The 13,390-nt window shown below is 43.9% G+C and overlaps 1 protein-coding gene across 2 annotated transcripts in view; it reads left to right on the forward strand.

The window, feature by feature from the left end:
• The first annotated feature begins 320 nt into the window (after nt 1–320).
• The window catches only part of CUEDC2 (CUE domain containing 2), a 22,376-nt gene continuing 9,306 nt past the window's right edge, over nt 321–13,390 (forward strand). For both annotated transcript variants that reach the window (XM_018562506.1, XM_018562505.1), the window contains exons 1-2: nt 321–378; nt 6,683–6,769. In XM_018562506.1, the coding sequence (XP_018418008.1) occupies nt 6,696–6,769 (74 nt within the window). In that variant the 5' untranslated portion in view covers nt 321–378; nt 6,683–6,695. The remainder of the gene's footprint in view (nt 379–6,682; nt 6,770–13,390) is intronic.

Consider the following 13,390-nt stretch of genomic DNA (forward strand, 5'->3'; position numbering starts at 1 on the left):
CCACAATGTGAATCAGACGTTACAGCAGCATGAATGGAGCCGAGAACACTTGGGCGGCAACAAAACATAGCACAACCCCCGCCCCTCTCCTCTGATTGGCTACCAACTAACCTAAAGTTATATACTTATACCTTTTGATAAGGGTACACCGCCTATAAGTTAAATATTTGTGAGTATCACGTGGAGTCAAGAGGTCATTACAAAATAATCTGCTCTGTCTTTGTCTGCTTTGCCGAGTGCGGAGGGTCAAACTTAGGCTGCCCACAAACAACATGGCGGCCAGACACTCCGGACTGCCCGTGAGAGCAGGTAGGAAGGAAGTGACGTCAGTGAGCGGAGCCGTGCTGCAAGTCTGACTGTTTGTGCTGAATACGGGCGGTAGGTTTGAATGATGTCAGGCGTATGTCCGGCTGTGTGTCATGGCGCTCCTAATGCAGTGTGCTAGTGATGTGGAGCTGGTCTGACACTGTGTGCCATGTCCTCAGAGCTGCCATTATTGTACAATGCAATAGTTATCTCTTCATCATTGCCATATAGAAACGTGCCCTCTAAATGTGTCTATAAGTGAGGAGGGGGGGCGTAGACTGAGGTGTCCTCATGGATGTGCATCCTTGTAGCCTTCCTGGCTACCCCTAGACTTAAAGTGACATTAAACCCTCAGATTTTTTAACAAAACAATACTGTAATGTGTGCCTTACTGTAATCCATGGTTGTTTTCATTCTCTTTGCTGCTCTTCCTTTTAAATCCTCATGTCTTCTCATGCTTGGGGAGAACTTCCCTTTTCAGCTCAGGGCCTCTTCCTGTAGTGCTGGCTCAGATTACAAGCCTATACAAACGGATACACCGACACCGTGTATCCATTCCTGAGACAAGGCAGACTGCTGCAAAACAAGTTCTGCAGAGCATAAGAACAGATACAGATTTAAAAGGAAGAGCAGCAAAGAGAAGGGAAACAACCATGGATTACAGTAAGGCGCACATTACAGTAGTGTTTTATGTTAAAAAAATCTGAGGGTTTAATGTCACTTTAAGATGCCAGGCACCTGATGTGACCCTTTTCAGCTGTTGTCTGTATAGCCCCATCATGGCTACCACTCAGCAAGAGCGCTTCATCTGGCTCATCAGAAAACATGCCCTGTTCTCTGTGTCTTGATGCAGATGAGCCATTGCTGCTGCTGCATTTTTACCATCCTTTAAAAGGTAGCACTGGCTGCATTCCTCCTCCTGGGTTAAATTACCACCAGTATCATTCAGGTAACTTCCTGTGAGCCCAGGACATCTTTTATGCTATACACAGGGCTTAAAATTTCCACTCGCCCCCTCGCAATTTGCGAGTAGTCACTCTGACCACTTCGCCGTGCGTCACACTGACCTCTGCGCCGTGCGTCACTCTGATCTCTGCGCTGTGCGTCACTCTGACATCTGCGCTGTGCGTCACTCTGACCTCTGCGCTGTGTGTTACATTACTGACCTGTGCGTTACATTACTGACCTCTGCGCTGTGTGTTACATTACTGACCTGGCGGAGTTAAGTCCGGGGTAGGGGTTAGGTGGGGCAACTGGTGGCGAGTAACTTTTAAGGCCTGGCTAGTAGCTCAGGACTTGAAATTTTGAGCCCTGCTATACACACATGTATTCAGGGTGTGACATGAAACCTGGTCACATCCCCACCTCTCCAAACGCTGCGAATGGATAGCCTACCAGTCCCATCAGCCACAGCAGCAGAGGGACGTTTAGTTCTCAATGTGCGGTGATGTCACCCTCCTGTCCTTTAACTGAAAGTCTGTATCTTGGAATGGTACAGGGGATGGGAGTTTGTAGGAGCCAGAGCATCGCACCTGCAATCCACTGATCACGGTTACTATGCAAAACAAAGTTTACCAATTCTTTGATATGGTGGCTGCATTAGTTTTCTCTTTTTAGGCTTTTTTTCCTTTTATTTCCACCTGTTGATCTGGCCAGTAATTTTGCTGTAACCTCTTTAAACAGACCAAGTTGTCCAGCATAAGTGGCTGAGGTTTGGGACAAACTTTTTAACACAGACAGCTTTTAGTCATTTATGGAAAACCTTTTTCCCAAAAGGAAAAAAAAAACTCTTGCTGTAACTGTTTAAAGGAGAATTATGGGGACGCTGTAATACACTCCCCCCCATAATTAGACCCGATGTGTAACACTGCACCTGTCAGTCATCGCTCCCAGCAGGGATTCTCCACTCCCCTCTCCAGCACTGGAGGAACGGAGGGGGCTGGCTCTGCCTCTAGACCGCTCAGTCAGGTGGTGGGGTGGATCCTGAGAATAGCTGGCTATATTAGTAAACGTCCTCCTGTGACCCAAAAGAAATCTATGGCCACAAAAAAGGTTGGGCCATAGTTATCTTTTAAAAAGTGTTGGCTGCCGTTTGGATTTAATTTGTCAGTCAAGTCCATCTAAATGTTATAGTGCATCTAACACTAACCTCTCCACAGGGTGACAATCTCACGTTTAGTTTACTAATTTGTACTGAGATTGTAGTCCATCACGTGAGCAAACAGCACACACAGAGACCATGGGGAATAATATAAGCCACCCTCTAGAACAGTGGTTCTCAACCTGTGGGTCGGGACCCCCTCGGGGGTCGAATGATGATTTGCCAGGGGTCGCCTAGTGGCTCTTGGCAGCCGGGAGAGAAACATTTTCTCCCGGAAAGGTTGGGACCTTTCTCTGCTCTGTGTTTTTTTTTTTTTCAATCGGGGGCCGCCGTAAGTCAGAAAAAAAAAACCACCATAGGAATGCATAGCTAGATTCCTATTGGCTATTTCACTTTGCAAAAGCCAATAGCAAACTAGCTATTGCACCCACCCTGTGATGCTGCCAATCAGCAGAGGGGGACCTGAAGAGGGCGGGTGCAATATGTATGTATTCAAGCAAAAAAATATGTAAAACACACCTCCTTGCTATGCATTCCATTTTCCCGATCCGCAGCTGCAGAGATCGGGAAATGTCTCAGTGCCTGTGATTGGCACTGCGCGCTGTCAGCTTCCTGGCGGGCTCGGCATGTGGAGCTGCGAACACGCCCGAGCCCATCCCTATCAGTGACAGTACTGCGGAGTATGTACCTCGTACGTTATATAGCCACACACTTTAAATCCAATTCTTCTAGTTCCAGCTGCAGAGCCCGGTCCTGTCTGTGCCTATAGCAGTGGTTCTCAACCTGTGGGTTGCTGTGCTAGGTAAGAGTCCTCCTCAGCTCTCTCCAAGCGCAGCAGTGTCAGTTCTCCTGCCACGCCTCCAGATGTCGCTGCAGCAGCCGCGTCATCCCTAAATTTTACCTTTGGGGGTCACCACAACTTGGCAAATGTTACCAAGGGGTCCCAGCCCTACAAAGGTTGAGAACCACTGCTCTAGAAGGATAGCAGGAAGGACAGTCCGCATGAATTCAGAGTGGATTTAAAGGAGAACTATGAGGTGAGTGCTTTTTACTCAGCCTCATAATCTGAGCCGACCTGTGATAATGAGACTGTCACAGTTTGGCTCAGTAGATCGGGTCACTGCAGAGAGCCATGACAGGGGAGTGACTGGATTCTCCCCTCCCCTGTCCAATCCTCCAGCGCTGACTGGCGGAACGGATGGGGGAGGGGGCGGGTACAACTTGCTCTGCCTCTAGATAGGCAGAGCCAGCTGTCATTCACGCAGCTGGGCGGATCCAGACATAATTGTTTCAGCTGCGGCTTCAGATCCGTTTCAGCTGCGGCGTCTCAATATACCGCGAGCTGCAGCTTGCGGTATACTGAGCTTTGGGTAACTGGAGGACATAATTTGGCTTCTAACTAGCTGAAACCTTTAGATGCCAAAACACTGCAGCTAAAAACAAAAGGTGGCCAAGCTACAACTACTACTTGGGTTTTTATTTCAATAGACCCACAGCAAGGAATTAAAACAAATAAGCAGCTCTGGCTGCAATACCAGCCTCCAGTCCGATGCTGTTCACCACAGTAAGCCCCCTTTGCCACTAGATGTTCTTAGATTCAGAGTTGAATGAAGTCACTTGTCATTTAAGCCAAAAGACTGAGGACATCCTATGAGTGCAGGGTGTCACGGACCTGTGCCCTGCGGTGGCTTCAGAATGGTACCCTGTACTCGCATCACCACTTCATCACCACTCTGAACCATTGAGCACCCTCACCACCAGAAAAAGATCTGGAGAGCACCCTGTGTGCTACATGACTGGCCTGAAGCTATCTGGATGAAGGTAAGTATAAATAAAATAAAAGGAATAACATACGGTAGGGGCTTCCAGAAAGGGGGTTTAGTAAGAGCCCAAAGTTGGGCTTTAAGCAGCTATTCTTATTAAGTCTTATTTATCCCCAAGTTGTATGTTTTGCCTTTTTAGTTCTCCTTTAATTACTGAATTGAATAGCAGTCAGCCTAATAGCTGCTCTAGACAGAATTGTAGAGTTCCACAAGACCATGACTGAGCAGAGTGGGAATTCAATGATTCTGTCAAGTGGAACTTTGATCTTTCTACTGTTTCATGGATCTGACTGATGTTAAACCTGACCTGCTTACAACTGCCGGAAATATTTCCTCTTTCATATTACTGACATGGTTTAAGGTCCTCAAGAGATGGGGGGAAAAAAGATTGAATATGACATTAAAACTGTAAATCTGCTGGGTTTGTTTCATGACAAACGGAAGAAATATTGAATTAAATGAAAATATGAATTGTACTGCTGCAAGCAATGTCTAATTTACTTACTTGAACCAAGACTCGGGGAACTGCCAATCAGGTCATCCAACCAATTAAGTCTTTATATTGCTGGAACTTGTTAAACATTATTTCTGGTTTACCCACAAATGGGTGCAGGATATATCCGTGAACCAATAATGCCCTGGTGAGTTCCAGATCTGTGCAGTATTACAGAGTGAAACTTTGCCTCTGTACGGGAGCTTCCTGTAATAAGCTGGCCATACACATTACAATTATCTGCATATTTTCTATGGTCAGATGGAAAAGGTGCAACAGATTCCTCCATCTACACTTAACTGTGTGGATGGAGTAATCTCCACCTGGGAAAATCTGTTGCACTTTTTCCCTCTGACCTCAGAAAATCTGCAGATAAATTATAAGGTGTATGGCCAGCTATACAGACCGCTCACTGCTGCTCTTTCTCCTTGTGCAGGGTGAATGGTCTTGTATCTGCCCCCTCCTAGTTTACTGCAAGCAGCCTGTAGTGGGTGTGTTCTACTGGGTCCCCCCCACAGCTCTGCTCTCTCTACCCGATACCTTTTTATATGGTAACAGGGTTTGCAAAGGCATTTGGTGTACACAAATATAATTTGTGACTATTAAGGAAAATATTTACTTGAAAATAGCTGTAAAGTCCAGTTTACTAGTCTGGATTAGGGTAGCGGAATTGTCAATATTTTTGATAGTGATTATAATCTTTTATTAACAATTAATATTTAAAGTGACACTAAACTTTAAAGTTAGTCAAATCTTAAAAATGCATTGAAGTACCTTTTAACTATTAACAAAAATGTATCTTATTTGTGTATCACTCGGCTGTAGATCCTCAAATCATCTCTGAATTGGTGCTGACACTGTCCTTCCTTCTGGAGGGTGGTTACTTTTGTTACCCATGGTCCCTGTGTGTGTTGTAAAGTAGCCACCACTCCAAGATAGCTCCTGTGATGGACTACAATCTCATTTACTTTACTAATTTGTAATGAAATTATAGTCCATCATAGGAGCGAGCTTGGAACGGTGGCTACTTTCCAGATTATTATGACCACCCCATCAGTACTTCGTTGGGCCACGAGATGACTTAGTTGGGCCGCCTCGTAACTTCACGAGATGTTGAAAGGTGATGCGAGGAATCTGACACTGCACTGTTGCCCTTCTGCTGTCTTGTACCAGTCTTGCCACTCTCCGTTCTGCCCTAACATTGACTAGTCGCTGACGGCCACAATTCGCATGTTCAGACCCAGATTTTCCGTTGACAGTCCAGTCTTTAAACACTTTAACGACAGCTTCTCCTGAACATTTAACGAATTCTGCTGTTTTGCTGATACTCGCTCCATGGCTCCGAGCGCCAACAATCATCCCACGTTCAAAGGCTGTTAAATCGCGTTGTTTAGCCATATCTTCAGAAAAAAAAATCACTTCTACTGTCGTGGTAAACAACCTGCTTCCCTATTTATAATGGTCTGGCCCTCTAGCAACTTCAGCGCCAAATTATAGCTTATTTGCCTACAAACATCAGGTGGTCATAATAATCTGGCCACTCAGTGTGTAATATATATATATATATACATACATACATACATACATACATACATACATACATACATACATACATACATACATACACACACACCTGAGGCATCCCACACATTTGCAAAAACAAACCCAACCTTGAAAATGTTCCTAAGCTGAGAAATGGATGTCATTGCTCATGTATTTGGTGCTTAACATGTAATTTTAGTTTGTTTTTAAGTTCCAATGTCTGCTGGTTTATTTCTGCTGCATTCTCCTGTTTCTCAGAAAAAGAAGTTGCTTTATTTAGAACCTGGCGGTTTCTAAGCAGAGAGTATGTGTGAAGGGCTATATTTATTGCTCATCTTTACGTCTTAGTAATAACAGTAGCAGGTTGGAAAAACAGTACAGACTTTGTTTTCAAGGTCTCTTCTTATTAATTTCTAGGAATAACTGTGGCATGTCGCGGGAAAAGATTATTAGAGATGCCCTAACAAGCTTCATCCAGTCCTATATTCCAGATGCTGATCTCAGGTATGTTCTGTGTGCACTTTGACACCTTTTTCTTGCAAATGTTTTAATTTTCTTCAAACTAAACCTGTATGTGGGATGTATGTAGGCTGTTATTCTGGTCTCTGCTTCTGAAAATGCAAGTTTTCTGGTTTCATTGCTTTCTGAGTCTCTGGTCAAGAACACGTATGCAAACCAGGGGTTCTGACCTCACTCTGCTGCAGACTTGTTTCATGTCAGTGACTCGGAATGTATTGAAGCCAAGCACAGCCAGCCATCTGGGGTTTTTAGAGGGAGATCAGTAGTGGCAGCTACTGTATTACTCGCACTAAACCCCTACATATAGCAGAGCTTGCTTACACATGCACATTTGCCCGTTCATTGCATGCACATTTGCCATCTGTTATTTCTTTGTCAGACCACTATTAGGAAAAAAAAAACCTGGTAGTCCTGCCAGAAACACGGGCTGTTTCTAACTTTCTTCCATGGGCTAAAAGTGCTGACACTGCCGCAAGGAAATGGTAAGCAGTGGTGTCCGCCCTGCTGTGATGTCCATGGCTGGACAACAACACAACTTGGCAAAGTTACCTACGTCAGCACGGTACCTTCTGCTCATCTCTCTAAAACCAGTGCTCTTGGGAAGTTTAGTTCTGTGGCTTTCTGCACATCAAAGCAGCACAGACACTGTCTTTGAAACCACTGATGTGTTCCAGACAGGAGCAATGACCTAAAGGTACTTTGCTCCCCGATGAGGAATGTTAGAGGAAAGCAGGCATAAAGATTGCACTTGTAGTTATGGTAACATGCTACATATGAAAATTGTGAAAGGGGTGTAACACTATTTCAAGTGCTAATCACCAAAATCTCATATTGGCTTTATGTTAATGTCATTTCCAAAGTTTAAATCTGCCGCTTATATTAAAATAATGCCTGGTGATCATGCCATGATGGTCCTTGTTCAGACCCTTTTTTTTTTTTTATCAATTCCGTTTGTGAGAATTTAAAGTACACAGATAAAAGTTCATCTCAACACAAGAATCTTGGGGATAAGTACAATGTGGGCCAGTTGTACTGTAGTATCAAAGAAAACAGCATAATAATCTGACGGTGTAACAATTAATTGTGAGGATCTGCAGAAGATCTTGATATATTTATGAGGGATTCAGCGTTGTCACCCACATGGCGTTATTGGGTCCTGCAAAATGGTGTTAATTTCGTTGACTAAAAAATATTTTTTTTTTCTTTTTTCATCTGCATGTTTTTTAGTGACGAAACCTAAGTAATAGAGAAGTTAATGGAAGGAACATGAAACGAACATTCTGGTAATCTTCACTGACAAACGAAAATGGGAGGGACTATTGTAATTGGACTTCTGGTTCCCTGAGCTCTTCCTCTTCCTGTAGTTGGGAGATGTGCACAACTGAATAATGTCCCGCTGGGTAGATCAGTAGGTTACCAGCTAGCAAACACTTGCTGCACAAACTACAGATGTATGGATGCATTTTACATTTGATGCTAATGAGAACAAGACCCTTTGTAAACCATGTGGAGCAACAATCGTAAGTCATAACAGGTCAATAGAGGTTTACTCCAGGAATATTAAATGAGCTTGGAAATTCTAGAGACTTTGTTTAAATAATGCATTACACTAAAAATAAACCCATTAGATTTGGTTGACCAAAACAACTAAAATGGCATTTTAGTCAAAATGAACTCTGCTGAAAAAGATAGACAGGTTCTGTGTTAGGATACAGAAATCAAAGATGTGAGGTTAGATAATTCTCCTCCTGGTTTCTAGGGCTGCATACCACACCACTTTCATATTCTACCTGAGAGCGCTGTATATTGTTTTTGTTGTTGTTTTTTTTTATTTGGTGTTGTGAAGGTTAGAAAGGCATACAAAGAAAGGCTCTTGGAGGTATTGGCAGTGTATATAGCACCTGCATGAAAACTGAGTTGTCCATGGCAGGAGTCAAGGGGGCTTAAAGTTGCATTAAAGTCACCATCCCCCCCCTTTCCTATGCTTCTTTAAGGACTTGCCTAAAAGGATTTCTCTTGATCCGGTCACCTCATCAGTAGTTTTCAGGAGTCCCTCCAGCACTGGTACCGGTTTCTGATCCAGCGCTGATTGCTGTCTTCTGTGTCTCACGGTGTCTGTCCTCTTGCACGCTCCTGGGTGCGGAAATTCACTTACACTGTCTCTCCTCTTCTCCCGGCCAAAGATCTCTTTTGCGCATGCGCCCGCTCCATCGTCCTGTATGGCTGCTCGAGAATCTTCAGATCTCCAGACGGGAGCGAACGGTGGAGACACAGTTAAGTAATTACCTATTTGGTAACTTTTAAAAAAATCTTTTTGCATATATCTACTGCTTGCTAGCAGTAAATATATGTAAAAACAAAAGTGACTTTAATAATACTTTAAGTAGGAAGATATTTTGGTGGTTTCAGTAGTGAAGATCGGCAGAAAGGAAGCTAAAGGGAGTTTGGACAGTGGGCTGGGGGATGAAAATGGGAGATAAGTGGGACTCAATGGTTGCCCAGAATTTATAGTCTGGGTATGTCTATAATATTTTTCAGAAAGGCAGGTTGATGGTATAGTTGTAGGCTGTGGAAGACCATGCCTCCTCAGTCCTTCTTTCTAATAAGGAGGTCTTATCTTTGTCTGGATCCTTTTTTGTTTTTTTTTGGCCCAAATATTTTTGAGTAGAGACTAATGGGACTTGCTTGAAACTGGTAGAGGATGCATGTAAAAAATGTCCATTCTATAAAAGGCCATTCTGCTTGACTGCTAATGATGGAGAGGTGTCCATTGTTGTTGTTTTATTATACTATGTAGGAGTGGGAGATAGTTCAGTTGATATTCCATCCCAGGAGATTAGTAAGGATACATGTTCAAAAGGAGTAGGAACATATGTCCCAAGGTATTTAATGGTCTGACATTGCAAAGAGGAGGGGAATTGGCTTTGTAGGTGTTGGATCTTGCTCATGGGAAAGGGCTCCGGTATGTGTAAGTTCACCTTACTGTTACTTAGTTACTGACCTATCCCAGGGGTGTGGACATTTAAAAAAAAAAAACTACTTGTCCAACGACTAAACCGAAGGCCCAATCTACTTGTCCTTTGTGACAATCTACTTGTGAAAAGTAAAACATTTTTAACTTAAACCGGGCTTAGAAGCTCTTCTCATTGGTCAGTGCGGTCAGGTGATGGCGCTGACCGATGGGTGCTCACAATTTGTGAGTGAAATTCAAAATCCATAGTGCAGGGCTACACACGTACCGGCGAAGGACCATTCACCGAAAGGTAATTATAGCGGGGAAGGGGGCTAGATTTAAGCCGTTAATTCAATTTTCCCAAATTACTTTAATGCACATTGTGCTTGTTTAGAGAGCGCTGCTGCCCGGCTACCGCAATATGGCACACAGTGGAATGCACTCCATTGCCCTACATGTGCGTTTATTCACATGCAGATGGTGGGGTTGGTTTTTCATTTTCTATTTATTTTATTATTTTGTACTTGTTTGTCACTTTTTTTTCGCTTATCTTTATTGCTATCACAAAGGGGCTAACAAGCAGGCTGCTGCAAGTGATCACTTGTACAAAATGAGAGCCGGCTCCCCTGCTCCACATTTAGCCCCGCTTGCCTGCAACAGGGCTAAATAAAGTAATAAAAAAACCTGCCCGGCATGTTCTGGGCGTTATTGGAATTGCGCACCCCTATATCCAAATTTGTGGAATTCCTCTAAGAGGGACAGGTATCCAATTTTAGGGTATGGGATATATATTAAGGGATCATCGACACAGAGGTCAAGCTGGTGGTGATGGTTATACCCTGACTAGAGGAGATAAACCTGATGGTTTCTGCTAGTTTCTCCATAACCAGTATGTAGAGGTATGGTGACAGCGGACATCCCTTCGTGGTTCTGTTTCTAATGTATCTTACTCTGACTCGTGCTGTGGGTCAGTAATAGAGGGGGGCCAATTTTATTCACTGGTGATAGTGGTATGCCAATTCGGGTGAGGGTTGCAAAAAAAAGTCAAACACCTTCTTGGCGTTGATGGAAAGAAGGCATAATGGAATGTTGTTGGTTTTGGCATGGTGTATGATTGTTAGGCTTTTAATGGTATTGGCCCTAAGCTCTTAATGGGGGCCTAAGCCAATTTAGTGTCACAACTTTGTTGTTTTTTTGTATCACCATGATATGAGCTTCTTGAGATGGTTTTTAGGATAGGGACAACACGTCATTATAATGTTTGTTTATAATTTCTTCCAAGTTAAAGAGTTCAGATAAATGTTTATAGGCATCTCGATATAGGACAGGTGGGGGCTGGGTTTAATAAAGGAAAGTGGGTCGGGGTAGAGTCTGTCAAGGAAGTGGGGCAATAGGGGTAAGGTTATACAGTTCTAAATGACATGAAAGACCTGAGTGATCTGGTAAGTGCGGTACACCAGTTAACTGGAGGGGGAGTGAATTTTAGCCATCTAAGTACGTGTTTTTTTTTGGCACATATAGACCAGGCACGTAGTCTCCCACATTTGTTTTCATGTTCATAAAAATAGCATTTCTGGAAGTATTTGTGTTTTAGGGCACTTTGATCAAGTAGCTCACAAAGTTGTGTGTTTTTTGGTTAGTGTCTGGAAGACTGTTGTGTCATTTTGTCGATTTGTTTGAATGAGTATCTGAAGGTTGTTCAGGAAAGGACAAAGTGGGTGCGGGCGGGGGGCTGGTAGTACAAGGGAAAAGGGAGGATAGCCATACTAAGTAGGGGATTTGGGTCCCCGAGCTTCTGTTAACCCACATTAATGAGGAGTTTGGAGGATGTATCTAGGCCCCCATGGGACTGCAGCCAGCAAAAGAGACACACAGCAACAATACAATCCATGTTCACGCTGCGCAGTGGCTACAGGTGTATTGGAGTGGGGAGTGGGGTAAGCCAGAGCAGCCGTCTGGAAAGTATAGTAGCATGTATGAGACAGAAAATCTCTAACAAGCAGTAACGGTCAATGTCCCAATTGCAGCCAAGCAGCTGATATTGAATCCTTGAATGAGATGCAGGGAGGGTAGTTGTAGAGACTGGTTGCATGTGTCCATTTTGCATTAAACCACTACATATTATACAGCTCATTCAGCACGTGCACATTGTATCCCTTCTTTATTGCAGGTATACAGAATGGACAACTTTCTATAACTATACTCAGAATTTTTTTTTAAAAAAGTGTAAATGAAACCTTTTGGTTTTAAAACAAAAATTATCAATTTAGAACTGTGATTTTGGCCACATCTTATATCCTTAGGTAAGCACAGTTGTGCGTTATAGGTCCTTGTGAACAAAATAACATAGGCAATTGTTGTCATCTTAGGTGTTTAAAGTGGATCTGAGTTAAACCCTTGTCTCAGAAGCCTCTAATTTAAGCAGCCAAATTCAGTAGTGTATGCTAGATAGCATGCCCTGGAACACTGAGGTTTCTTTATAAGTTTATTTTATATTTTTGTTGTCCTCCAATAGTGTGGCAATGGTAGAAATATGGAGAATTTTTATATTGGCCTGGCGGCTTCTGCACATCAAAAGTCTTCTGCAATCACAGATGTGTTAAGTTGTGGTAAAGATGAATTTGTTTAGAACTGAAGTGCCACACACTAATATTCAAGTCCAAATACAAGTTGATTCCAATGATTGTTTGCAAAGCCAACGCGTTTTGGAGGTTTTAACCCGACCCCTTCATCAGGACTTAACAACTAGGCTGTGTATGTGGGCTCACTAATCAATATGCAGTTGGATGTCATTGAAGTGTTGTGAGTTTGCACAGCATCTGGCTCCAGCAAGCTTGACATGCATTGGCTTTGCACTCATAATTAGGGGCAGAGATGCACATCACATTTCTCTCCCGTTCATTGAAGGACACAGGGCAACAGATCGTAGATCCTGAAAGGTAGGGTATATCGCCACCTGCAGGAGTAGGACGCTAGGCACATAACAAAAAACCTAGTCCGCGCTGTTAGGGACACCCTCAAAATTGAGGACGTTGCCAGCACTTCCGCGCTGCAGCACGTGCAGTTTGGGACGCATAAGAGTAGGCGTTCCGCCAAGGTGTTTCCTTACATCTCCTTTTTTGATGAGTTCCTTTATAAGGAGTGGAAACGGCCTTCCAAGTCCTTTGCGGTCCCGAAGCGGTTCTCGGTTCGCTACCCCTTTGAGGAGGATTTTGTGTCTAAGTGGTCTTCACCTCCGGTGGTGGACCCGCCGGTATCTCGTTTAAACAAGGCTACGGTTATCCCGGTGGAGGATTCGCCGTCCTTTAAGGATCCTTCCGATAGGAAGGCTGAGGCGCTTTTACGGCCCCTGTACTCTGTCTCGGGTGCTCTAGTACGTCCGGTCTTGGCTTCAGCCTTGGTTTCTCAGACTCTAACCGAGTGGGCAAAGATGTTACATCAGGGTCTTGCGGAGGAGAACGTCTCCCCCGCCTTTGTGGAATTGGCGGACCAGTTGGTGCAGGGCCTGCGTTACGTCTGTTTGGTTCCACCTTGGATGAGATCATTAAGGATCTGACGGGGGGTAAGAGTACCTTCCTCCCCCAGGCGCGCAAGAAGGAACAGCGCCGGAAGCCTGGGCCTCCCTTCTCCGCTCATAAGCGGCTTTTTCGGCC

Source organism: Nanorana parkeri, unplaced genomic scaffold, assembly GCF_000935625.1.
Source record: "Nanorana parkeri isolate BGI_ZX_2015 unplaced genomic scaffold, ASM93562v1 scaffold581, whole genome shotgun sequence".
NCBI lineage: Eukaryota > Metazoa > Chordata > Amphibia > Anura > Dicroglossidae > Nanorana > Nanorana parkeri.